At 41.2% G+C, this 25,866-nt stretch overlaps 1 protein-coding gene across 4 annotated transcripts in view; it reads left to right on the top strand.

The window, feature by feature from the left end:
• Positions 1-25,866, top strand: part of rptor (regulatory associated protein of MTOR, complex 1) — a 480,971-nt gene that overhangs the window by 406,328 nt on the left and 48,777 nt on the right. Inside the window, exons 29-30 of one of the 4 annotated variants that reach the window (XM_061880673.1) lie at positions 5,605-5,733; positions 17,379-17,426. In XM_061880673.1, the coding sequence (XP_061736657.1) occupies positions 5,605-5,733; positions 17,379-17,426 (177 nt within the window). The remainder of the gene's footprint in view (positions 1-5,604; positions 5,734-17,378; positions 17,427-25,866) is intronic. The other 3 variants (XM_061880674.1, XM_061880675.1, XM_061880677.1) reach the window with 3 other exon arrangements.

Here is a 25,866-nt window from a genome sequence, read left to right on the forward strand (position 1 = left end):
TAGTGGATCTAACATAATAATGTGAGAAAGTCCAGTCCATAGTGGATCTAACATAATAGTGTGAGAGTCCGATCAATAGTGGATTTAACATAATAGTGTGAGAGTCGAGTCCATATGGGCTCTAACGTAATAGTGAGAGTCCAGTCCATAGTGAATCTAACATAATAGTGAGAGTCCAGTCCATAGTGGATCTAACATAATAGTGAGAGTGCAGTCCATAGTGGTTTTTACATAATAGTGAGAGTCCAGTTCATGGTGGATCTAACATAATATTGTGAGAGTCCAGACCATGGTGGATCTAACATAATAGTGAGAGTCCAGTCCATAATGGATCTAACATAATAGTGTGAAAGTCCAGTCCATAGTGGATTTAACATAATAGTGAGAGTCCAGTCCATAGTGGATCCAACATAATAGTGAGTGTCCAGTCCATAGTGGATCTAACATAATAGTGTGAGTCCAGTCCATAGTGGATTCAACATAATAGCGAGAGTCCAGTCCATAGTGGATCTAACATAGTAGTGAGAGTCCAGTCCATAGTGGATCTAACATAATATAGTGAGAGTACAGTCCATAGTGGATCTAACATAATATAGTGAGAGTACAGTCCATAGTGGATCTAACATAATATTGTCAAAGTCCAGTCCATATTGGATCCAACATAATAGTGAGAGTCCAGTCCATAGTGGATCTAACATAATAGTGAGAGTCCAGTCCATAGTGGATCTAACATAGTAGTGAGAGTCCAGTCCATAGTGGATCTAACATAATAGTGTGAGAGTCCAGTCTATAGTGGATATAACTAAATAGTGAAAGTTTAGACCATGGTGGATCTAACATAATAGTGAGAGTCCAGTCCATAGTGGATCTAACATAATAGTGAGAGTCCAGTCCATAGTGGATCTAACATAATAGTGAGAGTCCAGTCCATAGTGGATCTAACATAATATAGTGAGAGTCCAGTCCATAGTGGATCCAACATAATAGTGAGAGTCCAGTCCATAATGGATCCAACATAATAGTGAGAGTCCAGTCCATAGTGGATCTAACATAATAGTGTGAAAGTCCAGTCCATAGTGGATCTAACATAATAGTGTGAGAGTCCAGTCCATAGTTGATCTAACATAATAGTGAGAGTCCAGTCCATAGTGGATCTAACATAATAGTGAAAGTCCAGTCCATAGTTGCTCTAACCATTACAGTAACAGTCTAGACCTTGGTGGATCTAACATAATAGTGAGAGTCCAGTCCATAGTGGATCTAACATAATAGTGTGAGAGTCCAGTCCATAGTGGATCTAACATAATAGTGTGAGAGTTCAGTCCTTAGTGGATCTAACATAATAGTTTGAGAGTCCAGTCCATAGTGGATCTAACATAATGGTGTGAAAGTCCAGTCCATAGTTGATCTAACCATTATAGTAACAGTCTAGACCTTGGTGGATCTAACATAATAGTGAGAGTCCAGTCCATTGTGGATCTAACATAATAGTGAGAGTCCAGTCCATAGTGGATCTAACATAATGGTGTGAAAGTCCAGTCCATAGTGGATCTAACATAATAGTGAGAGTCCAGTCCATAGTGGATCTAACATAATAGTGAGAGTCCAGTCCATAGGGGATCTAACATAATAGTGAGAGTCCAGTCCATAGTGGATCTAACATAATAGTGTGAGAGTCCAGTCCATAGTGGATCTAACATAATAGCGTGAGACAGTCCAGTCCGTAGTGGATCTAACATAATAATGTGAGAAAGTCCAGTCCATAGTGGATTTAACATAATAGTGAGAGTCCAGTCCATAGTGAATCTAACATAATAGTGAGAGTCCAGTCCATAGTGGATCTAACATAATAGTGAGAGTGCAGTCCATAGTGGTTTTTACATAATAGTGAGAGTCCAGTTCATGGTGGATCTAACATAATATTGTGAGAGTCCAGACCATGGTGGATCTAACATAATAGTGAGAGTCCAGTCCATAATGGATCTAACATAATAGTGTGAAAGTCCAGTCCATAGTGGATTTAACATAATAGTGAGAGTCCAGTCCATAGTGGATCCAACATAATAGTGAGTGTCCAGTCCATAGTGGATCTAACATAATAGTGTGAGTCCAGTCCATAGTGGATTCAACATAATAGTGAGAGTCCAGTCCATAGTGGACCCAACATAATAGTGTGAAAGTCCAATCCATAGTGGATCTAACCTAATAGTGAGAGTCCAGTCCATAGTGGATCTAACATAATAGTGTGAAAGTCCAGTCCATAGTGGATTTAACATAATAGTGAGAGTCCAGTCCATAGTGGATTTAACATAATAGTGAGAGTCCAGTCCGTAGTGGATCCAACATAATAGTGAGAGTCCAGTCCATAGTGGATCTAACATAATTGTGAGAGTCCAGCCCATAGTGGATCCAACATAATAGTGTGAAAGTCCAGTCCATAGTGGATGTAACATAATAGTGTGAGAGTCCAGTCCATAGTTGATCTAACATAATAGTGAGAGTCCAGTCCATAGTGGATCTAACATAATAGTGAGAGTCCAGTCCATAGTGGATCTAACATAATAGTGTGAGAGTTCAGTCCATCGTGGATCTAACATAATAGTGAGAGTCCAGTCCATCGTGGATCTAACATAATAGTGTGAAAGTCCAGTCCATAGTGGATCTAACATAATAGTGAGAGTCCAGTCCATAGTGGATCTAACATAATAGTGAGAGTCCAGTCCATAGGGGATCTAACATAATAGTGAGAGAGTCCAGTCCATAGTGGATCTAACATAATAGTGAGAGTCCAGTCCATAGTGGATCTAACATAATAGTGTGGGAGTCCAGTCCATAGTGGATCCAACATAATAGTTTGAGAGTCCAGTCCATAGTGGATCTAACATAATAGTGTGAGAGAGTCCAGTCCGTAGTGGAGCTAACATCATAATGTGAGAAAGTCCAGTCCATAGTGGATCAAACATAATGGTGTGAGAGTCCAGTCCATAGTGGATCTAACATAATAGTGAAAGTCCAGTCCATAGTGGATCTAACATAATAGTCAGAGTGCAGTCCATAGTGGTTTTAACATAATAGTGTGAGAGTCCAGTCCATAGTGGATCTAACATAATAGTCAGAGTGCAGTCCATAGTGGTTTTAACATAATAGTGTGAGAGTCCAGTTCATATTTGATCTAACATAATATTGTGAGAGTCCAGACCATGGTGGATCTAACATAATAGTGACAGTCCAGTCCATAGTGCATCTAACATAATAGTGTGAGAGCCCAGGCCATAGTGAATCCAACATAATAGTGTAAGTCCAGTCCATAGTGGATCTAACCATAATAGTAAGAGTCTAGACCTTGATGGATCTAACATAATAGTGAGAGTCCAGTCCATGGTGGATCTAACATAATAGTGTGAGAGAGTCCAGTCCATAGTGGATCTAACATAATAGTGAAAGTCCAGTCCATTGTGGATCTAACATAATAGTGTGAGAGTCCAGTCCATAGTGGATCTAACATAATAGTGAAAGTCCAGTCCATTGTGGATCTAACATAATAGTGTGAGAGTCCAGTCCATAGTGGATCTAACATAATAGTGTGTGAGTCCAGTCCATAGTGGATCTAACATAATAGTGAGAATCCAGTCCATAGTGGATCTAACATAATAGTGTGAGAGTTCAGTCCATAGTGGATCTAACATAATAGTGTGAGAGTCCAGTCCATAGTGGATCTAACATAATAGTGAGAGTCCAGGCCATAGTGAATCCAACATAATAGTGAAAGTCCAGTCCATAGTGGATCTAACCATAATAGTAAGAGTCTAGACCTTGGTGGATCTAACATAATAGTGAAAGTCAAGTCCATTGTGGATCTAACATAATAGTGTGAGAGTCCAGTCCATAGTGGATCTAACATAATAGTGTGAGAGTCCAGTCCATAGTGGATCTAAAATAATACTGAGAGTCCAGTCCATAGTGGATCCAACATAATAGTGTGAAAGTCCAGTCCATAGTGGATCTAACATAATAGTGAGAGTCCAGTCCATAGGGGATCTAACATAATAGTGAGAGTCCGGTCCATAGTGGATCTAACATAATAGTGAGAATCCAGTCCATAGGGGATCTAACATTATAGTGTGAGAGAGTCCAGTCCATAGTGGATCTAACATAATAGTGAGAGTCCGGTCCATAGTGGATCTAACATAATAGTGAGAGTCCAGTCCATAGGGGATCTACCATTATAGTGTGAGAGAGTCCAGTCCATAGTGGATCTAACATAATAGTGAGAGAGTTCAGTCCATATTGGATCTAACATAATAGTGAGAGAGTCCAGTCCATAGTGGATCTAACATAATAGTGTGAGAGTCCAGTCCATAGTGGATCCAACATAATAGTGAGAGTCCAGTCCATAGGGGATCTAACATTATAGTGTGAGAGAGTCCAGACCATAGTGGATCTAACATAATAGTGTGAGAGTCCAGTCCACAATGGATCAAACATAATAGTGAGATTCCAGTCCATAGTAGATCTAACATAATAGTGAGAGTCCAGTCCATACTAGAGCCAGCAGGGGACCGGCCCGAGCGGAGACAGGTCAGCAGTGCAGCGATATCCCCAACAGATGCACATGTGAGTGGTCCACCCTGGGTCCCGACTCTGGACAGTCAGCACTTCATCCACGACCACCGGACTTGTGCCCCCCATTCCACGAGAGAGAGTGATTTGAGGGTTAAATCAGCAAAAATGAATCCCGGGCGTGGCCCCCGCTGCTGCTCACTGCTCCCCTCACCTCCCAGGGGGTGAACAAGGGTGATGGGTCAAAGGCAGATAATAATATCACCACACTGAGTGTGTGAGTGACAATCATTGCTACTTTAACTTTTACCGGTCTGCGGTCCCCTACAAGGTTTTTCTTTACGCCCATTGGGTTGAGTTTTTCCTTGCCCTGATGTGAGATCTGAGCCGAGGATGTCCCTTTGAGACACTGGTGATTAAGGGCTGTATGAGTACACTTTGATTGATTGATTCATTAATTGATTGATTGATTGATTGAAGTGATGGAGCAGGGAAATAAGTGGTAGCATGAGAGCTGTGAGTGAGCGCCAGAAGCGGGTGTAGCAGGTGGAGCACGACACAACGAGCCTGTATAAGTGCACTTTGATTGATTGATTGATTGATTGATGTGATGGAGCAGGGAAATAGGTGGTAGCATGAGAGCTGTGAGTGAGCGCCAGAAGTGGCTGTAGCAGGTGGAGCACGACACAGCGAGCCGAGTGTAAGAACAACGCCGGCATTTCCTCTCAGGCCTTCTGAAAGTTTGATAAAAGCTCCGAGATTAATGACTTAAATTCCCTCTCATCAAAGCGTAATGTGACTCCATCAGCCGCGCTCCAAAGGACATGGACGAGGACATTAGTTCTCCTAGAAAATATATATCCAGTGTTTAAAAGTGAGAGTGGACCGCTAAATGTAAATCAAGTCCCAACTTTTATGGGCTGTAATAAGTTCTGAGCCAGGGTGCGTGGACGTGTTTTATGTGGGACCGCAGGACTTTGGTAGCACGACTCTATTCAAAGTACGTCACGTGGAACACTGGTTGACGTTTGATTCTTTTCCCAGACGACGGCGCCTTGCGTGTTTGGAAGAACTTTGCTGACCAGAAGAATCCGGAAATGGTGACGGCGTGGCAGGGCCTGTCCGACATGCTGCCCACCACCAGAGGTCAGCCCTCCTCCACCAGCACTCACAGTAAAGACCATTGTTTTTTTTACCTTCTTTCCTCTACCCTATGCATGTTCCTTCTTCCAATGCAAACAAAAAGAGAGGATTTTCAAACACACGTTTGCAGTCAGAATGGGCTCTGCTGCAAGTTTTGGTATCAATATTTGGGGTGTATTTTGTAGCGTCCTGGAAGAGTTAGTGCTGGAAGGGGTTCTGGTTGTTTGTCCTGTTGCGTTTATGTTGTGTTACGCAGCGGATGTTCTCCCGAAATGTGTTTGTCATTCTATGTCAAGGTGAGAGCTTTAATCCCAGGAATACCATACCTAACGTCAAGCATGGTGGTGGTTGTACAAACCCCGTTTCCATGTGAGTTGGGAAATTGTGTTAGATGTAAATACAAACAGAATACAATGATTTGCAAATCATTTTCAACCCATATTCAATTGAATGCACTACAAAGACAACATATTTGATGTTCAAACTCATTACCTTTATTTTCCATCCATCCATTTTCTACCGCTTATTCCCTTTGGGGTCGCGGTGGGCACTGGTGCCTATCTCAGCTACAATCGGGCGGAAGGCGGCGTACACCCTGGACAAGTCGCCACCTCATTGCAGGGCCAACTTTATTTTTTTTTTTTTGCAAATAATAATTAACTTAGAATTTCATGGCTGCAACATGTGCCAAAGTAGTTGGGAAAGGGCATGTTCACCACTGTGTTACATCACCTTTTCTTTTAACAACACTCAATAAACGTTTGGGAACTAAAGAAACTAATTGTTGAAGCTTTGAAAGTGGAATTCTTTCCCATTCTTGTTTTATGTAGAGCTTCAAACGTTCAACAGTCCGGGGTCGCTGCTGTCGTATTTTACGCTTCATAATGCGCGACATATTTTCCATGGGAGACAGGTCTGGACTGCAGGTGGGCCAGAAAAGTACCCGCGCTCTTTTTTAAGAAGCAACGCTGTTTTAACACATGCTGAATGTGGCTTGGCATTGTCTTGCTGAAATAAGCAGGGGCGTCCTGGAAAAAGACGACGCTTAGATGGCAGCATATGTTGTTCCAAAACCTGTATATACCTTTCAGCATTAATGGTGCCTTCACAGATGTGTAAGTCACCCATGCCTTGGGCACTAATGCACCCCCATACCATCACAGATGCTGGCTTTTGAACTTTGCGTCGATGACAGTCTGGATGGTTCACTTTCCCTTTAGACACGATGTCGAATATATCTAAATATAATTTGAAATGTGGATTTGTCAGACCACCGAACACTTTTCCACTTTGCATCAGTCCATCTTATATGATCTCGGGCCCAGAGAAGCCGGCGCCATTTTTGGATGTTTTTGATAAATGGCCTTCGCTTTGCATAGTAGAGCTTTAACTTGCACTTACAGATGTAGCGATGAACTGTATTTAGTGACAGTGGTTTTCTAAAGTGTTCCTGAGCCCATGTGGTGCTATCCTTTAGAGATTGTCGGTTTTTGATACAGTGCCGTCTGAGGGATCAAAGGTCACGGTCATTCAATGTTGGTTTCCGGCCATGCCGCTTACGTGGAGTGATTTCTCCAGATTCTCTGAACCTTTTGATGATATTATGGAGTGTAGAGGTTGAAATCCCTAAATTTATTGCAATTGCACTTTGAGAAACGTTGTTCTTAAACTGTTTGACTATTTGCTCACGCAGTTGTGGACAAAGGGGTGTACCTCGCCTCATCCTTTCTTGTGAAAGACTGAGCATTTTTTGGGAAGCTGTTTTTATACCCAATCATGGCACCCACCTGTTCCCAGTTAGCCTGCACACCTGTGGGATGTTCCAAATAAGTGTTTGATGAGCATTCCTAATTTTTATCAGTATTTATTGCCACCTTTCCCAACTTCTTTGGCACGTGTTGCTGGCATCAAATTCTAAAGTCAATGATTATTTGCAAAAAAAGAAAAAAAAAATATCAGTTTGGACATCAAATTTGTTGTCTTTGTAGCATATTCAACTGAATATGGCTTGAAAATGATTTGCAAATCATTGTATTCCGTTTATATTTACATCTAACACAATTTCCCAACTCATATGGAAACGGGGTTTGTACATTTGCTAAAAAAAAATATATATATATATATAAAATTGTCGTCATATGATTCTGAGGACAAAAAGGAATGTATTCCATTTTGGAATAAGGCTGCAACATAAGGTGGGAAAAAGTGAAGCGCTGTGAATAATTTCCAGTTGTGAGCAGGTCTACTCCATAGTCATTTCCATCAGTCTGCACCAATATAACTCTGTGCTGCTCCCCGTTGGCAGCTAGCTGTCACATCATGTGACGCATGTCATTGAATCATTCATCAGTCATAACTGACATGTCTGTTTAACTGTCGGCTTCCTTTAACATCATTCTTGTGGATGTTGTTGGTCTGTGTGTAGTTTGTGTCACTTTACACCGCCATTATGGGTTTTTTCCGGGGTTTTGCTGTGGTGCATTTGACACAATGTGCTCAGGCTGGGACTTTGGCAAATGTTTAAATGTTTGCACCGCTGTGAGACATCCACAGTGCAAACTGATTGGGGAGAAGCCATCTCTGGATGTTTCTCTATGCCTGTGTCTGTTATCACTTATGTCCACCTCAACACGGGGTGTCCGAACTTTTTTTCACTGATAATCATATACAGAAACATTAGAAAAGGTGCAGGGGTAAATTTGTTGCATGAAGTATATCAGGGGCCCCCCAAACTACAACTCCAAACAACTTTGCTTTTGTTCTGATTAAGAGGAATTTTTGGTTGGAGTGGGTTAAAAAATGTGGACGGTGTAGTCACCAGAAAAAAAGGTTTGTAAAAAAGGAAAATATGGGAATTCCCGGAATATTTTGGAACCAGGAAAAATGATTGTTTGAATTTCCAGGATGAGTGGAATATGTTGAAGGTGGAATGGTTTGAATCGGTTGAAAAATGTGGAAACGGTGGAAGTTTGAAAAATGGCTAATTCATTTTAAAAGAAAAAAATGTCCCGGAAAACCTGGAATTCTGGGAATTCGGGAACATTTTTCCAGTTCAAAAAACAACTTATTTTTTTGTCCTGATTTAGAGAAATGTTTGGACAGTGGAGCAGTTGAAGCGGATTGAGAAATGTGGAAGGAGTAATCGCCTGTAAAAAAGGAAATTCGTGGAATTTTTTTGAACAAGCAAAATAGTTGGAATTTCCTGAATTAGTGGAATATGTTGAAGGTTTGATGGTTTGAATTGGTTGAAAAATGTGGAAATGGTGGAAGCTTGAAAAAGGGCAAATTCATTTTAAAAGGGAAAAATGTCCCGGAAAACTGGAAATGTTTCCAGTACTAAAAGCAACTTTGTTTTTTTTGTTTTCTGATTTATGAGAGTGTTTGGACAGTGGAACGGTTGATAAATGTGGAGGGAGTAGTCGCCATAAAAAGGGTTTGAAAAAAAGGGAAATCTGAAAATTCCGGGAATTTTTTGGCACCAGGCAAAATGATAGTTTGAATTTCCAGGATGAGTGGAATATGTTGAAGGTGGAATAGTTTGAATCGGTTGAAAAATGGCCAAATCATTTTAAAAAGGAAAAATATCCCCGAAAACCTGGAATTCTGGGAAATTTGGGAATTTTTCCAGTGTTTGTCTTAATTTAGAAGAATGTTAGGACAGTGGAATGGTTGAAGTGGGTTGAAAAATGTGGAAGGAGTAATCGCCAGGAAAAAGGGTTTGAAAAAAAGGAAATTCCTGGATTTTTTTTTAACAAGAAAAAATGATAGTTTGAATTTCCAGGATGAGTTGAATATGTTGAAGGTAGAATGGTTTCAATCGTTGACAAATATGGAAATGGTGGAAGTTTGAAAAATGGCCAATTCATTTTAAAAGGGAAATATGTCCCCGAAAAACTGGAATTCTGGGAAATCTGGAAATTGTTCCAGTTCAAAAAGCAACTTTGTTTTACTTTCCTGGTTTAGAGGAATGTTTGCACAGTGGAACGGTTGAAACGGGTTGAAAAATTTGGATGGAGTAGTCGCCTGAAAAAAGGGTTTGGGGAAAAAAAGGGAATTCTTAGAACTTGGAATAATGATAGTTTGAATTTCCAGGATGAGTGGAATATGTTGAAGGTGGAATGGTTTGAATCGATTGAAAAATGTGGAAACGGTGGAAGTTTGAAAAATGGCCAATTCATTTTAAAAGAAAAAAATGTCCTGGAAAACCTGGAATTCTGGGAATTCGGGAACATTTTTTCCAGTTCAAAAAACAACTTATTTTTTTGTCCTGATTTAGAGAAATGTTTGGACAGTGGAGCAGTTGAAGCGGATTGAGAAATGTGGAAGGAGTAGTCGCCTGAAAAAAAGGAAATTCCTGGAATTTTTTTGAACAAGCAAAATAGTTTGAATTTCCTGAATTAGTGGAATATGTTGAAGGTTTGATGGTTTGAATTGGTTGAAAAATGTGGAAATGGTGGAAGCTTAAAAAAGGGCAAATTCATTTTAAAAGGGAAAAATGGGCCGGAAATCCTGGAATTCTGGGAAATCTGAAAATGTTTCCAGTTCAAAAAACAACTTTGTTTTTTGTCCTGGTTTAGAGGAATGTTTTGTTTGAAGCGAGTTGAAAAATGTGGAGGGAGTAGTCGTCAGAAAAAAGGTTTTTGAAAAAAAAAGGGAATTTGGGAAATTCTTGGAATTTTTGGGAACTTGGAATAATGATGGTTTAAATTTCCAGGATGAGTGGAATATGTTGAAGGTGGAATAGTTTGAATAGATTGAAAAATGTGGAAATGGTGGAAGTTTGAAAAATGGCCAATACATTTTAAAAGGGAAAAATGTCCTGGAAAACCTGGAATTCTTGGAAATCTTATGTTTCCAGTTCAAAAAAGAACTTTTTTTTTTGTCCTGATTTAGAGGAATGTTTGGACAGTTGGGAAGCGGATTGAAAATGTGGAAGGAGTAGTCCTCAAAAAAAGGAAATTCGTGGAATTTTTTTGAACAAGCAAATTTCTGAATTTCCAGAATGAGTGGAATAGGGTGAAGGTTCGATGGTTTGAATAGGTTGAAAAATGTGGAAATGGTGGAAGCTTGAAAAATGGCCAATTCATTTTTGGTTGATATTGGAATCAGTCATTAAGAGTTGGACAATATCAGGATATCAGCAAAAAAGCCATTATCAGACATCTGTAATCACAAATGTCATTTATGTGTCTCAATGGATGTTTGATATAATAGTAAATTGTCATGGTGCAAAGCTGCCAAATCCTTTATTTTATTCACTATTTACTAGGCTTGTAAGGTATACCGGTACTACTATAGTACCGTAATGCTAATGAATCATACCCGGTACTATACCGCCTCTAAAAAGTACCGGTCCCCGCCTTCCTTTCTTTTTAACGGGCACGAAGGCGTCATCGTCACATTGTGACATCGCTGGTTTTCCCAGCAGAGGAGCATATTCGGCAGTGCACACACACAGAGTACTTACAAGCAGACACCGTGTGTAGACAGAAAAGGGAGAACGGATGCATTTTGGCCTAAAAAGTAAAGATAAAGGTGAAGTTATAAAACTGAAATACCCTCAGGTTCTTTAAGACATGGTTAGTTAGTCGGCAGTGTTTTAGCTACTTCTAAATGACTAATCTTCGTCTCCATGGCGACAAATCAAGTACGTTTCTTACAAGTACTATTATCACTGGAGGACGAGGAATAGCTAAACATGCTTCACTGCACACCGTAGATCACCGGTGTCAAAATGTAAACAAACACTTGGATTTACACGTAACATCCACTGTAATGATACCAAGTACAGTAGCGTATCTAGTCGATACTATTATTACATCAATATTTTTTTAGCATCACCAAATTATTATTGTTTAAATGTATATTATGTTAATATGTCCCTGGACACATGAGGACTTCCATTATGACTATTCTATGATTCTGGAACAACTTGGTATCGGATCGATACCCAAATTTGTGGTATCATCCAAAACTAATGTAAAGTATCAAAGAACAGAAGAATAAGTGATTATTACATTTGAACAAATGTGTAAATAGAACATGTTTAAAGAGAAAATAAGCAGATATTAACGGTAAATGAACAAGTAGATTAATAATTCATTTCCTACTGGTTGTCCTTTATAATTTGGACAGAATAACAGAATGGAAAATGACATAAGTCACTGCACACGGGGCGGTGTAGCTCGGTTGGCAGAGCCAGCAACTTGAGGGTTCCAGGTTCGATCCCAGCCACTGCTGTCATGTCCTTGGGCAAGGCACTGGTCCCACCTTGCTCCCAGTGGCCCCCACACTGTTTTAAAGGGGAACAATATCACCAGACCTATGTAAGCATCAATATATACCTTGATGTTGCAGAAAAAAGACCGTATATTTTTTTAACCCATTTCCAAACTCTAAATGGGTGAATTTTGGCGAATTAAATGCCTTTCTATTATTCGCTCTAGGAGCATGTTAGCATGCTAATCGATGCTAATATGCTATTTAGGCTAGCTTTATGTACATATTGCATCGTTATGCCTCATTTGTAGCTGGATTTGCATCCAGCCTTTCCCTCCACCCACATTTAATGCCAAACAAACACTTACAGATCAACAGATTCAAGTTGCGCCAGTGTCAAAAGATGCGAAAGTCCCTTGTTTGATCTGCACATTTTACCGGCGATGCTACGACAGACATGGCATAGAAAAAACGTGTGGATATCCTGCGACACTCATAGCAGATGCATTTCCAACGATAAAGTCAACGAAATCCCAAAGGTGAGTTTTGTTGATGTTATTGACTTATGTGCTAATCAGACATATTTGGTGGCGGCATGACTGCCAGCTAATCGATGCTAACATGCTATTTAGGCTAGCTGTATGTACATTTGTAGCTATATTTGCATCCAGCCTTTCCCTCCACCCACATTTAATGCCAAACAAACACTTACCAATCGACGGATTTAAGTTGGTCCAGTGGTCAAAAGTTGCAATCGTTGGTTAGAAGGCGATCGCCAAATAGCATCAATAGCTATTCGCTCAATAGCTTCAGTTTTTTCTTCAATTTCGTTTTCCCTATCTGCCTCCACACTCCAACCATCCGTTTCAATACATGCGTAATCCGTTGAATCGCTTAAGCCGCTGAAATCCGAGTCTGAATCCGAGCTAATGTCGCTATATCTTGCTGTGCTAACCGCCATGTTGTTTGTATTGGCATCACTATGTGACGTCACAGGAAAATGGACGGTGGATTACAGACAGCGAAAATCAGGCAAGCCTTTTTTCGGGATATTCCATGATGGGTAAAATTATGAAAAAAACTTCGGAAAATAAAATAAGCCACTGGGAACTGATTTTTATTGGTTTTAACTAGGAGTGTAACGGTACACAAAAATTTTGGTTCGGTACGTACCTCGGTTTAGAGGTCTCGGTTCGGTTCATTTTCGGTACAGTAAGAAAACAACAAAATATAAATTTTTTGGTTATTTATTTACCAAATTTTTAAACAAAGGCTTTATCCTTTTAACATTGGGAACACTATAGTAATTCTGCCCACGTTAATCCACATTAAACTGCCTCAAGTTGTTGCTTTGATTAAATAAAATGACAAAACCTTTCTTCTACGTATAAAAAGTGCAACATTAAACATTTTCAAGTCAACTCATCGTGTTTAATTTATTACAGCATTTGGGAAGCCTGTAGTTGACTTTTATTATGTAAATGTTATATTGTTGTCAACATGTGATAGCAGGGACCCTGCCATTCAAAACTATGCTGCTACATTACCAATGATTAATGTAACTATAGCTGAAAAAATTGTACAACAGCAATAGGAGAGAATATTCATTCCTGAACACCATGGAGTTCAATGAAATAACAGACAGACAGGGCTTACAAACTCGTTCGGTACGCCCGCGTGCCGAACTGAAACCCCCGTACCGAAACGGTTCAATACAAATACACGTACTGTTACACCCCTAGTTTTAACCCTTCTGAAATTGTGATAATGTTCCCCTTTAAATGTATCTCAGATATCGGGTTTCACTATGTAAAAGCGCTTTGAGTCACTCGAGAAAAGCGCTATATAAATAGAATTCACTTCACAGTCTTTCATTCACTGTTCTGTCAGAGTACAGAGTGTGGCGTGGCTTTTTTACCTCTGTGCCCTCACTTTGTCATCAGATGCAGTAAAAATGTTGTCATGAAACAATGGAAGCAGCACCTGTATCCACTGCCATCATTCTTCATCTCCACCAGGTGGTTTCAATGAGGCAAACATTTGCCTGGTTGCTTGGATGCAAGCAGTGCAACCGGACGGAGTGAGTGCATTAACGAGTGAGTGCATTAACGAGTGAGTGTGTTAACGAGTGCAGAGGTGCTGGCCCCTGGCTGTGTGCACATAAAGTGAGAGCCACATGGTTGCTGGCACTAGCAGCACACTAACAAGCGTACACTCGCTGTATTGTGACACAAATTGCCTGCAGAGACTCGTCCCTTTCCACAGTGCGCCTCGTTTTCTCTCCGACCGCGCCGCATGTGCACTTGGTGACCAAGTCCGTCTCCGGTGGATGAGCTCCATTTCGGCGTAATGAGACACTCCGGTTTGTTTGAGAGGCGCAGCAGTTTGTGCTCTAAAACAGTTTGGAGTTGATACATTTTTTTTTTCAGATTGTGGAATTGTTTGACTGGAAAGTGCATTCATGCAAAAATGTACAGAACCCAAAAGCCGTCAAGTTGTCACCGTGTGAAAATGGTCAATAAAAAGAGAATACGATGATTTGCAAATCCTTATATTCAATTGAATAGACTCCAAAGACAAGATATTTAATGTTCCAGCTGAGAAACTTGTTTTTTTTTGCAAATAATCATTAACTTAGAACTGCTATGAGATGGCGACTTGTCCAGGGTGTACCCCGCCTTCCGCCCGATTGTAGCTGAGATAGGCGCCAGCACCACCCGCAACCCAAAAGGGAATAAGCGGTAGAAAATGGATGGATGGAATTAACTTAGAATTTGTGATGAGGTGGCGACTTGTCCAGGGTGTACCCCGCCTTCCGCCCGATTGTAGCTAAGATAGGCGCCAGCACCCCCCGCAACCCCAAAAGGGAATAAGCGGTAAAAAAGGGATGGATGGAATTAACGTAGAATTTGTGATGAGGTGGCGACTTGTCCAGGGTGTACGCCGCCTTCCGCCCGAACACAGCTGAGATAGGCTACAGCAACCCCCGCGACCCCAAAAGGGACAAGCGGTAGAAAATGGATGGATGGAGGGATAAATAGAATTTAATGGCAGCAACACATTGCAAAACAGTTGTCAAATGGGCATTTTTACCACTGTGTTACATGGCCTCTCCTTTTAAAAACAACACTCAGTAAACTTTTGGGAACTGAGGAGACACATTTTTGAAGCTTCTCAGGTGGAATTCTTTCCCATTCTTGCTTGATGTACAGCAGGGGTCGGCAACCCGCTTCTCTTTGACATCTCTGATGTGGCTCAGCCGCATACTTGCCGACCGCCCGGAGAAGTCCGGTAGATTTCCGATTTTAATGTCTCTATCAGAAATCTCCCGGGTAAACATTTTTCGATTTTCACCCAGCCAATGCCTCTAACGCCCTTTCTACATGTCATCGCGCCAGGATTCTCACCATGCTATCTGCGTGCCGGCCGTCCGGTCACATTTTGGATGCGTGCCGGCCGTCCGGTCACATTTTGGAGGCGACCTCTATTTGAACGCGTACGCAACTGCAAAGCATACTTGTTCAACAGGCATACAGGTCACATTGAGGGTTGTGATATAAACAACTTTAACAACTTTTTTTTTTTTTTTTTTTAAATAAAATAAAATTAGATTAAAAAAAGGAAAACAATGGCATTTTCTTGGATAAAAAATAAAGTAAAATCATATAAAACAATGACATTAAAAATAGCAATTAATGATAGTGTTATTGGACCGGCGACACACACAATCATGTGTGTTTCAGGGACTGTGTCCCTTGCAGACTGTGTTATATATGTTGTGGGAACCAGAATTTTAGTTGCAGAAAGAAACAACCCTTTTTTGTGTGAGTGGGTGTGGATGGGTGTGAATGGGGGAGGGAGGGGTTTTCTTTGGGGGGGTTGATGCACTGATGGAAAGTGTATTTTGTGTGTTTTTGTGTTGATTTAATTAAAAAAAACCAAAAAAAAAAAACAACTTTAACACTCTTACTAACATGTGCCACACTGTGAACCCACACCAAACAAGAATGACAAACGAAGGTCCTGCAGTCCTGGGTTCAATCTCAGGCTCGGGATCTTTCTGTGTGGAGTTTGCATGTTCTCCCCGTGAATTCGTGGGTTCCCTCCGAGTACTCCGGCTTCCTCCCACTTCCAAAGACATGCACCTGGGGATAGGTTGATTGGCAACACTAAATTGGCCCCAGTGTGTGAATGTGAGTGTGAATGTTGTCTGTCTATCTGTGTTGGCCCTGCGATGAGGTGGCGACTTGTCCAGGGTGTACCCCGCCTTCTGCCCGATTGTAGCTGAGATAGGCGCCAGCGCCCCCCGCGACCCCAAAAGGGAATAAGCGCTAGGAAATGGATGGATGGATGGATCCGCACTATAACGCAACAAACACGACAGAACAAATACCTAGAATCCCATGTATCCTGACTCTTCCGGGCTCCATTATACACCCCGCTACCACCATCTCAACCCCCCCAACCGATGCACAGCAGGGTGGGGGGGATGCCCTTTCCCAACTACTTTGGCTCGTGTTGAAGCCATGAAATTGTAAGTTAATTTTTATTCGCCCCAAAAAAATTAAGTTTATGAGTTTGAACATCAAATATCTTGTCTTTGTAGTGCATTCAATTCAATATGGGTTGAAAATGATTTGCAAATCATTGTATTCTGTTTATATTTACATCCAACACAATTTCCCAACTCATATGGAAACGGGGTTTGTAATACAACACGAAAACATTATTCTTATTCCAAACATTTAGTATCATTTGAACCTTCCGTAATTCCACATTTTCCCTCACAGCATTTCAGTTCCACTTCATTCAGCCATTTCTACACAAACAACTTTGCATTATTTTCCCATTCGGAGCCCAGCGTCAGTAAACGCAATAACACGAAAGCTAATTAAAAACGACACAGGTCACTTCGTGCTGCCAGAATCTAAATCTCCTCCGTGGGCTCGCTCTCATTATTCCGGTCCCATCTCATCCCTGCCCTCTGGTAAAGACTCCTCCTCTCTGCTCTCTTTACTCATTCAGCAATAACCATTTATGTTGTTCCTCTGCTTGTTTTTTTTTTTTTTTTACGGTTCTTCTCGTTTGAGAGGCCGAACAAGGCAGCGTGTTTCCACCATTAATACAATCACACACTTGCAAAGAATCATTTGAAGCTCCTGGATTGGCAGAGTTGGAGTTAGAGCCTCCAGGTTTGGGCTCAATGCCAGACTTATTCAGCAACCTTTCTCCCTGCGGTAAAACCATTCAGTTGTGTTTCTGTCAGGTTTTAAGGCTGACATGTCGGCATTTTTTTAACAAGGGTGCATCTCTGTCTACCTTGCCATTTAGGAAGTTCTCTGTTGGGACACAGAAGCCTTGTTCACTCCTCTGCCGTGTGCAATAAAAGAAGGAAGACTTGTGTTGTGTGCGTGCATTTTACTTTGCCTTCCATCTGCCCTCCGTTTGCTCCGCAGGTTTGGCCAGAAGGGTCTCCATCTATCTGGACCGGAGTAAGCAAGGAGGTGAGTGAGCTCCTTCTTTCCTCTTCTCTTTCGTAAGTGCGGTAAAACGAAACAACCGCAAGTTTGCTGTCGCTTCCCTGTGCCAAAAAGTATTTGGCCACCTGCCTTGACTCACAAGTGCCATCCCATTCCTAACCCATAGGGTTCAATATGATGTCCGTCCCACCTTTTGCAGCTATCACAGCTTCAAGTCTTCTGGGAAGGCTGTCCACAAGATTGCTGAGTGCGCTTATAGCAATGTTCCACCATTCTTCCAAAAAGTCACACACTGATGTTGGTGAAGAAGGCCTGGCTCTCTGTCTTCGTTCTAATTTCTATGGGGGTCAGGTCAGGACTCTGTGCAGGCCAGTCAAGTTGAGCCACACCATGTCTTTATGGACCTTGCTTTGTGCACTGGTGCAGTCATGTTGGAAGAGGAAGGGGCCCGCTCCAAACTGTTCCCACAAGGTTGGGAGCATGGTATTGTCCAAAAATGTTTTGGTTTCCTGGAGCATTTAAAGTTCCTTTCCCTGGAACTGTCGGTCCCACCTTCTGCAGCTATTACAGCTTCAAGTCGTCTGGGAAGGCTGTCCACAAGGTTGCGGAGTGTTATTACAGGAACTGTCCACCATTCTTCATTGGTGAGGTCACACACTGATGTTGGCTCTCTGTCTTCGTTCTAATTTCTCTGGGGGTCAGGTCAGGACTCTGTGCAGGCCAGTCAAGTTCAGCCACACCATGTCTTTATGGACCTTGCTTTGTGCACTGGTGCACAGTCCTGTTGGAAGAGGAAGGAGCCCGCTCCAAACTGTTCCCACAAGGTTGGAAGCATGGAATTGTCCAAAAAGTTTTGGTATCCTGGAGCATTCAAAGTTCCTTTCACTGGAACTAAGGGGCCAAGCCCAACTCCTGATTGACAACCCTAACCCATAGGGTTCAATATGATGTCGGTCCCACCTTTTGCAGCTATTACAGCTTCAAGTCTTCTGGGAAGGCTGTCCACAAGGTTGCTGAGTGCGCTTATAGCAATGTTCCACCATTCTTCCAAAAGGTCACACACTGATGTTGGTGGAGAAGGCCTGGCTCTCAGTCTCCGTTCTAATTTCTATGGGGGTCAGGTCAGGACTCTCTGCAGGCCAGTCAAGTTGAGCCACACCATGTCTTTATGGACTTTGCTTTCTGCATTTGTGCAATCATGTTGGAAGAGGAAGGGGCCCGCTCCAAACTGTTCCCACAAGGTTGGGAGCATGGAATTGTCCAAAAATGTTTTGGTATCCTGGAGCATTCAAAGTTCCTTTCCCTGGAACTAAGGGGCCAAGCCCAACTCCTGACAAACAACTCTAACCCATAGGGTTCAATATGATGTCGGTCCCACCTTTTGCAGCTATTACGGCTTCAAGTCTTCTGGGAAGGCTGTCCACAAGGTTGCGGAGTGTGCTTATAGGAACTGTCCACCATTCTTCATTGGTGAGGTCACACACTGATGTTGGCTCTCTGTCTTCGTTATAATTTCTCTGGGGGTCAGGTCAGGACTCTGTGCAGGCCAGTCAAATTCATCCACACCATGTCTTTATGGACCTTGCTTTGTGCATTGGTGCACAGTCCTGTTGGAAGAGGAAGGGGCCCGCTCCAAGCTGTTCCCACAATGTTGGGAACATGGAATTGTCCACAAATGTTTTGGTTTCCTGGAGCATTCAAAGTTCCTTTCACTGGAACTAAATAGGCCAAGCCCAACTCCTGACAAACAACCCTAACCCATAGGGTTCAATATGATGTCGGTCCCACCTTTTGCAGCTATTACAGCTTCAAGTCTTCTGGGAAGGCTGTCCACAAGGTTGCTGAGTGTGTTTATAGGAACTGTCCACCATTCTTCATTGGTGAGGTCACACACTGATGTTGGTGAAGAAGGCCTGGCTGTCTGTCTCCGTTCTAATTTCTTTCGGGGTCAGGTCAGGACTCTGTGCAGGCCAGTCAAGTTCATCCACACCATATCTTAATGGACTTTGCTTTGTGCACTGGTGCAGTCATATTGGAAGAGGAAGGGGCCCGCTCCAAACTGTTCCCACAAGGTTGGGAGCATGGAATTTTCCAAAAAGTTTTGGTATCCTGGAGCATTCAAAGTTCCTTTCACTGGAACTAAGGGGCCAAGCCCAACTCCTGACAAACAACCCTAACCCATAGGGTTCAATATGATGTCGGTCCCACCTTTTGCAGCTATAACAACTTCAAATCTTCTGGGAAGGCTGTCCACAAGGTTGCAAAGTGTGCTTACAGGAACTGTCCACCATTCTTCATTGGTGAGGTCACAGGCTGATATTGGCTCTCAGACTCCGTTCTAATTTCTATGGGGATCAGGTCAGGACTCTGTGCAAGCCAGTCAAGTTCATCCACACAATGTCTTTATGGACTTTGCTTTGTGCATTGGTGCAGTCCTGTTGGAACGGGAAGGGGCCCGCTCCAAACTGTTCCCCTGAGGTTGGGAGCATGGAATTGTCCAAAAAGTTTTGGTATCCTGGAGCATTCAAAGTTCCTTTCACTGGAAATAAATAGGCCAAGCCCAACTCCTGACAAACAACCCTAACCCATAGGGTTCAATATGATGCCGGTCCTACCTTTTGCAGCTATTACAGCTTCAAGTCTTCTGGGAAGGCTGTCCACAAGGTTGCTGAGTGCGCTTATAGCAATGTTCCACCATTCTTCCAAAAGGTCACACACTGATGTTGGTGAAGAAGGCCTGGCTCTCAGTCTCTGTTGTAATTTTAATGGGGATCAGGTCAGGACTCTGTGCAGGCCAGTCAAGTTCATCCACACCATGTATTTATGGTCTTTGCTTTGTGCATTGGTGCAGTCATGTTGGAAGAGGAAGGGGCCCGCTCCAAACTGTTCCCACAAGGTTGGGAGCATGGAATTGTCCAAAAATGTTTTGGTATCCTGGAGCATTCAAAGTTCCTTTCACTGGAACTAAGGGGCCAAGCCCAACTCCTGACAAACAACCCTAACCCATAGGGTTCAATATGATGTCGGTCCCACCTTTTGCAGCTATTACAGCTGGTGAGGTCACACACTGATGTTAGTGAAGAAGGCCTGACTCTCAGTCTCCGTTCTAATTTCTATGGGGATCAGGTCAGGACTCTGTACAGGCCAGTCAAGTTCATCCACACCATTTATATATGGACTTTGCTTTGTGCATTGGTGCAGTCATGTTGGAAGAGGAAGGGACCCGCTCCAAACTGTTCCCACAAGGTTGGGAGCATGGAATTGTCCAAAAATGTTTTGGTTTCCTGGAGCATTCAAAGTTCCTTTCACTGGAACTAAGGGGCCAAGCCCAACTCCTGACAAACAACCCTAACCCATAGGATTCAATATGATGCCGGTCACACCTTTTGCAGCTTTTACAGCTTCAAATCTTCTGGGAAGGCTGTCCACAAGGTTGCGGAGTGTGCTTATAGGAATTGTCCACCATTCTTCATTGGTGAGGTCACACACTGATGTTGGCTCTCTGTCTTTGTTCTAATTTCTATGGGGGTCAGGTCAGGACTCTGTGCAGGCCAGTCAAGTTGAATTGAATTGAAATATTTATCTCAAACCTGCACGGTACAACTAAACACAGTTTTTGTTTTTTTTACATGTTGGCAAAGATATTCATGCAAGGCTTGAAAAGGGGTTGGATGAAGCAGCTGCTTATAATAGCCCAACGCCTCTCACTCATTCCACATTTGACATAAACAATATAATACAAAAACAATACTCTATAAACAAAACAAGAAAAGCTCCTGTACACTAACAATACCATGAGACAAGACAAGACGAGACAAAACACACACACGCACACACACACACACACACACACACACACACACACACACACACACACACACACACACACACACACAAACACACACACACACGGGCCCAAACACTCTCCAACCATACACTTCTCTTCCATCGCTCTGTGCTGAGGGCATCACTCTCTTTCCTCATCGTACTTCTTCAGTACTTCTTTGTTAAACAGTGTTTTAAATGGAATCATGCTAGAACACGTTTTTAACTCGTCCCCTAAGTTGTTCCACAGAGTGACTCCACGCACTGAAAAGCACATTGATTTTAAAGTGGTTCTAAATTTAGGCAAATATAATTTGTTGTTTCCTCTTAAACTGTAACTATGGTGATCATCTCTGTCATGGAATAGGTTCTGTATGTTTGATGGTAGAGAGTTTTGGGATGCCCTAAACATAATTTGAGCAGTTTTAAAATTGATCACATCGTTCAGTATAAGTTGCCTTAAGTTCATAAATAGTGGATTTGAATGATGCCTGTAGTGAACATTGGAAACAATCCTGATGGCCTTTTTCTGCAGAGTGACTAAAGGTTGTAGATGTGATTTATAACAATTTCCCCAGACTTCAACACAATAGGTTAAATATGACATGATAAATGAATGATATAATAACAGCAGAGCATTGGTGTTCAATAAATGACGTGATCTCCTCATTATTCCAACACATTTAGCAACTTTTTTCCTCAGGTAACTTATATGAGGCTTCCATGAGATATTTTCAGCTATTACTACTCCTAAGAAAGAATTTTGATGAACATATTCTATTGGTGTATCATCAATAACAATCCTGATCGGTATATTACTTTTGCGATTGCTAAAGAGCAATATTTTGGTCTTCTTTAAATTCAAAGACAATTTGTCTGCATTAAACCAAGTTTTTAACTTGATCATCTCCTCAGTTACAGAAGTCAGAAGTTGCTTCACGTCGTCACCTGCACATGTAATTGTTGTATCATCGGCAAAGAGAATGAATATCAGCAGCGTTGATACTTTACATATTTCATTAATATATATTATAAATAGTGTGGGTCCCAGTATCGAGCCCTGAGAAACTCCACAGGTTATGTTCATCAGTGTAGATTGATGTTGGTCCATCTGAACAATCTGCTGTCTCTCATTTAAGTAGCTCTCCAGCCATTTCCCTGCCAATCCCCTTATGCAGTTTATTTACCAAAATCTGGTGGTCAATGGTATCAAAAGCCTTTTGCAGGTCAATAAAAATTCCTATAACAAATGTATTCTTCTCGATGCCATTAGTAATGTTCTCTAATAAATTAATTAAAGCTAATGAAGTTGATCTATTTTGTTGGAACCCATATTGACAATCAGATAATAATTTGTGTTTTTCAATGAAGCCACGAAGTCCATTATCGAATAATTTTTCCAATATTTTTGATAACTGTGGCAGAAGGGAGATGGGCCGGTAATTAGTGAAGTGATGTTTGTCTCCAGATTTGAAGATGAGGATGACTTTCGATAGTTTCATTTGTGAAGGAAATTGTCCAAGTCGAAAAGATAAATTGCAGATGTGTGTGAATGGTTTGATGATTTCTTCCTCATGTCGAGGTCATAGATGTCACGTGATGTTTTGTTCTTGCTTTTCTGAATGACCTCCAAGACTTCCTTTTCGACAGTCGGAGTAAGGAACATCGAATAAGGATTTTTTTCAATAAATTCCATGGGCTGTTCATCATCAATTAGTATTTTTTTTGCCAGCTTAGGCCCAATATTAACAAAAAACATATTGAAGCCGTCAGCGATCATTTTCTTGTCAGTTATGATTAGGTCGTTCTCAACAAAAAACTCCGGATAACAAGGACTATTTGAACCATGCCCAATAATTGAATTTAATACCTTCCAAATTCCCTTTATATCATTTTTCTTTTGGATTAATAGTTTGGTGGTGTATTCTTTCCTGCTTGCTCTTAATATGCTGGTTAATTTATTTTTATATGTTTTGTACTTTTTTTCTGTTTCTATGGTTTGTTGCCTAAAAAAAGTCCTATATAGATAATTTTTCTTTTTGCAAGCGTGCGCAAGCCCTTTGGTTATCCATGGAGTTTTTTTGGAGTTACTTATAGTGCATTTTTTGATGGGGCAGTGTGTTTCATAAAGTGAGAAAAAAATGTCATGAAATAAATTATAAGCTGCATTTATATCAATCAATCAATGTTTACTTATATCTGACGTTTGAAAAATAGAATCCCAGTTTTGTTTCGCTAAATCATTTTTAAGTGCTGTTAATGATTGTTCTGTTGTGGCTCTTTGATAATATTCACTATTTACAGGTTTGGATGTTTTGCAGTTATTATTGTACACCAAGAACACCGGTAAATGATCACTGACGTCACTCACTAACAAGCCTCCAGTTACAGTCTGATCCACAATGTTACAGAATATGTTGTCAATAAGTGTGGTGCTGTGTGTTGTGATTCTTGTGGCTGGTGTAATCAGTGGGAATAAGCCCATGGAGAACATGCTGTCAACAAATTCTGCTGTGCGTTTGTTTATTAGGATTCAAAAGGTTGATATTAAAGTCACCGCATACTATATATTTTTTGTTCCTCTTAAATAATTTTTCCATCCATTCAATAAATATTTTCAAGTCGGATCATGGTGTTCTATAAATGCAGGTTACAATAATGTGTTTCCTATTTGAAAAAGATAATTCCACAGTGACGCATTCAAAGAGTTCCTCAACAGCTAAACACATATCCTTTACAATACTACAGTTGATATTTTTGTCCACATACAGAGCCACACATCCTCCTCTCTTGGTTTTACGGTTGGTGAAAAACATTTCATACCCATTTAATTCAAACTCATTGCATGTATTCTCATTCATCCATGTCTCTGAAATACCTATAATATTAAATGGAGATTTGAAATGACTCAAATAGTCCTGGATATCATCAAAATGAGGGTATAGACTCCTGCTATTAAAATGTACCAGTGATATATTATCATCTTGCATAAATGTTTTATCAAATGTAACATCAGTATAATATAAACAATCATTGGTGGTGTTTTGAGGAGTATTTCTATCTGGATCCAATCCACTCATAAATCTTTGTGATTTGTAGTTGCTGTGATCTGAGAAATAGATTGATTCCAAATTTTGGGAGTTCATGAAATCTTCATTTTCCTCTATTTCAGAGGAGAATTCACTATCAGAACTATGCATATCGAGTTATCTCAGGGACATGAAAAAAGGAAGAGGGTGTGTGATCATGGTCAGATAAATGATTACTTTGTTCATGAAACATGAACAAGAGATGAGGGCATATGGTCAAGGACTGTGGGCCACAGACACACAACACAAACATGCACACAACAACTCGACCATTTAAACAAACACATAAACAATAACTCATCCACACACACAGAAACATACACTCACAAATTGCAGGAAATAAAATAAACATGGAAAAACAAAAAGCTCCCCCCAAGAGCTTCTAAATATCCGATCACAAAAGTAAAAAACCAAAAAAGTAATATTAACAAAATATATACATATATATATACATATACATACACACACATACACACACACACACACACACACACATATATATATATATATATATATATATATATATATATATATATATATATATATATACATATAAATATATATACACATATGTATGAGGTGTGGCAAGTATCACATATTTAATATGGAACAACTTCAAAATTCAAAAATTATTTCTTAAATCATTCCCATTCATCACACCATTTTCTCAGTGAGGTTCGGAAAAGAAAACAGAAAAAAAGAAAAAACAGTCACGTGGCAACATGACGCGACAACGACTCAGGAAGTAAACAGGTCCATGCCTGTCTCCAGCACATATGCACAACGACGAAAAAGACTCACTGAAGAAAAAATCAAACCAAAATAGTCTTACCAAGTGTCGTATGTCCATGTCTCTGGGTGGGTACCCCAACTTTTAGCGGAGTTTACGAGGCTGCGGAGATACACTTTGCAGCATCTGCTGGATTGTCAAAAAAGTGTTGTTGGGATCCTTTGGAGAGTTTGATAGTTGCTGGATATATGAGAAAAGCTTCAAAGCCAGCATTTCGTATGCTGTACATCGTGGAGTAGCATGTTCGTCTCAGCTTGGCTGTCGCGTCACTGTAGTCCGAGGCAAAGCGAACGAAGTTACCGGAGAGCTGAAGAGGATGTTTCCTAGCCTCGTTCAGGATGCGATCCTTATCCGTGTACCGCAGACACCTCACTATCATCGTCCTGGGACGGGCAGATTGGCGCGGGGGCCGATGCGATGAGCATGAGCTCCGGAGGATTAGCAGCCAGGGCAGGGAACCACTTGGGGATGTTGGCGGACAGGTAAGACAGCGCATTATTTCCTTCTTCGCCTTCCTTGATGTTAATGATTCTAATATTCTCCCTCCTGCTTCTGTCCTCGAGATCTGTCATTTTTTTCTCAATCTGCGTGAGCGTTTTGGAGAAATTGAGCATAGCTTCCTCATTGCTATGGACTCGTGATTTAATTGAAGGCACCTCATTGCGGACAGTTTCAGCGTGCATGGCTAAAGTGTCATGAATTGAGCCAAGTTGTTCCTCCAATCGCTCGAATCGCTTTTGGGATCTATCCTCAGCCTCAT

This window comes from Nerophis ophidion, linkage group LG20 (assembly GCF_033978795.1).
Source record: "Nerophis ophidion isolate RoL-2023_Sa linkage group LG20, RoL_Noph_v1.0, whole genome shotgun sequence".
NCBI classification, from domain to species: domain Eukaryota; kingdom Metazoa; phylum Chordata; class Actinopteri; order Syngnathiformes; family Syngnathidae; genus Nerophis; species Nerophis ophidion.